Source organism: Octopus bimaculoides, chromosome 20, assembly GCF_001194135.2.
Source record: "Octopus bimaculoides isolate UCB-OBI-ISO-001 chromosome 20, ASM119413v2, whole genome shotgun sequence".
Taxonomy (NCBI): Eukaryota; Metazoa; Mollusca; class Cephalopoda; order Octopoda; family Octopodidae; genus Octopus; species Octopus bimaculoides.
The window spans coordinates 45,281,695-45,284,823 of record NC_069000.1 but is presented as its reverse complement, the minus strand read 5'-3'; the positions used below and the strand labels follow the sequence as shown (position 1 = coordinate 45,284,823).

General features: G+C 33.2%; 1 protein-coding gene across 3 annotated transcripts in view; it reads left to right on the top strand.

Annotated features, from left to right (window-relative positions):
• LOC106870257 (neo-calmodulin) overlaps positions 1-3,129 on the top strand; it is a 75,696-nt gene that overhangs the window by 33,508 nt on the left and 39,059 nt on the right. For 2 of the 3 annotated variants that reach the window (XM_014916284.2, XM_052975073.1), the window contains one exon: positions 719-1,102. The exons of the other annotated variant lie outside the window; for it this stretch is intronic. In XM_014916284.2, coding sequence (XP_014771770.2) covers positions 719-1,102 — 384 coding nt within the window. The remainder of the gene's footprint in view (positions 1-718; positions 1,103-3,129) is intronic. 3 annotated transcript variants of the gene reach the window in all.

Below are 3,129 nucleotides of genomic sequence, written 5' to 3'. Positions count from 1 at the left end.
TATATATATATATATATATATATATATATATATATATATATATATATGTATATATATATATATATATGTATGTATGTATGTATGTCTTTGTATATAAATATATATGTATATATGTATGTATATATATAAGTATATATGTATATATATATATATATTTATATATAGATACATCACACACACACAAACACACAAACACACACACACACACACACACATATTATTCGGTCTATGTATGATAATAGTTCGCAATCTCCTTGTATGCCTCTTTCTATAAACAACGATAAAACTCTCCTCCCGCCACCCCTCTCTGTGCATCTTGACAGTATATGATAACAATAACAGAAACAACAACAACAACAACAATAATAATAATAATAATAATATGTTTCCTCTTTGATTAAGATAAGACAGATTCATCTTGATTCTCACCGTCATCCACCCTCTTTCTCTTTCTCTGTACACACACACACACACACACATATATATATATATATATATATATATACGTGTGTTATATATATGTATGCATATTAATATATATATATATATATATATATATATATATACATATACGCACACACACACACACACACAGCAATGCACACACAGTAACGGGCGCACACACACACAAGCGCGCGCGCACGCACACACACATATACATATATACGCTACTACTGTATGCACTATATATATCTCAGACTGTTATATTATTTTCCAGTCTGGATACCTGTGTTTTGCTCCCCACACTGATACTTCCCACCTCGAACAGAGAAGGAGAGGGGAAGGAGAAGGAGAAGAAGAATTAGATGGAGGCCCTGTTGATGATGGAGGAGGAGGAGGTGGTGGTGGTGGTGGTGGTGGTGGTGGAAGAAGAGGAGCAGGAGAAGTAGTAAGAGAAAGAGAAGGAGGACGAGGAGGAGATGACGAAGGAGAAAGAATCGTATGGCAAGAAGAAGAGGAGGAAGAGGATGAGGAAGAGGTGGAGGAGCAGGAGGAAGAGGTAGAGGAGCCGGAGGAAGAAGATGAAGAAGAAGAAGAAGAAAGAGAAGAAGAGGCAGAAGAGGAGGCAGGTGAAGATGAAGCCGAAGAGAAGAAAGTTGAGGTGAGAAATGCACACATAACAAAACTAACAAAACTAAAAATAAAGAAACAAGTCAAAAAAATAATAAATATGTTACAAATGAAAACAAGTTCAAATATCTAATAAGGGTCAGCTCTTGTAAAAGATATTGAAAGGGTTCGATAGCCTTATATGGCTATTATATAATAGAAGCAAGGGGCTATTTTATATTATAATAGAAAATACTGGCTGGCCCTCACAATTATATAAAGAACATATGGATAGAAATGCTTGGATGGTCTTATATGTCTCTTATAAAGAAAAAGATGGGGGTTACCTTACATATATCTATTATATAACAGTAATGGCCTTATATAACCATTATATATCTGGCCTTATATATCCATTATATAATTGATAGACATTATTGGATAGTCTTCTTACTGAAGACCTATACATCTCTCATGTCATCCATCGAATTACAAAATATTTTTCATACCAGGATTTCACTTAGATGTGATTTATTTCCCCTTCTTACTATCCTCTCCCGTGTTTGCCAGTTTCTGGGTGGCGCGTTCTAAACACTGTTATTATGTTACATATTTTTCTGTATTTTAGTTACTAGTTTGTTTAGCGTCCAGTTGAGAATATTATTACGATAAATTTATTACTGGTACACCTCAAATATATCGTCTTTTTATTTAATACGTCAATAATATTTCCTTTCATTGTTGTATGCTGTACTCCGCCAAGCTTATTAATTCCTGAGTTTGTCAATCTTTTGTCTAACTTTCTTATCACTTTTTCAATATCTACCATAATTTTAATGTTTTTAATTCCTTTTCCTCCTATCAAGGTTGTTTTGGTACATTTGATTGTTCTAAATCTTATATCAACTCCTCTAGATAATACGTGCATTATCTGCAGTAGTGTTTCTAGTTGTTTAAGATCGACAGGGAAAACATGAAGTCATCTATATAAATACACAAAATATGGTTTCCTCTCATAACATTCATATCCTTATTTAGTCTTGATTAATAAGTTCTACGGTCGTTATTTTACAAAAGTCTCGCCTGTTGTGATTCATTATCTCTTTACTCTGCTAGGCAGAATTATTCTAATTCTTGTCCTGTTATACTGATTTCAATATTTTTTTTACTTTCTTATTGATAAACTCGTATTGATTTGGAGTGAAACTGTTTTGTTCAAGGAATCGCTGTTGCTTTCCATGCCGAACTATTCCTCGAGTTAAAGCAAGGATCTCTTGTAGGGTTTCTTGATTTCCCGGCACTTCGGGTTTCTGTCGTATATTTCTCCTATTTATCCTTTATATTGCATCATTATAAATTTAAATATTTAGAAATATTTTTTCTTGCGCTCTCTCTTTTGCTCCGTAAATATATTCCATATTACACAATTATGTTTTGATATTCTTATATGATTGAATACGAGGAAACACAAACTTATTCTTGTAACTACATCATTCACTGGTATATATCTTATTTGCGTTAACATGGTGATATTGGTGTTCGTGTCTTTCTTTATTATTAAATCTTTGACACCCAGGTTTTCGAATTGCTCTCCCAGTCAGTCTCCTGCATATCACAGGCCTTTAATGAGCACATGACACAGTCCTTAAATTGCAGCCTTGGTTTCTGCCAGGGTCTCTTTCCACTAACAAGATCCCCATATAGCATACACACACACACACACACACACACACACATATATATATATAAGGTTATAATCTAAGCTATATCCCCAAGGTGCAAATCTGCATGTTCAACTACTCCAAAGTATATTTGTAGACGTTATATCCTATATGAGAGTTAAAAATACTGAGAAATCTTGGAAAATACATTTTGCAGAGTAGTTAAATAACTAAATATACAAATGGAGAAAAACATATGCGACGTAAGCTATTGGTAATTCTGCAGACAAAATATTAAAATGCTTCGAGAAAATTTTAATTCTCTGTCTCAAGAATTACTTTTAGATATCTAATACGCTTTTCAGCCTGTATATCTCAGTAATTCCTATTAGGTAATGAAACATATGTAATTGGAAAT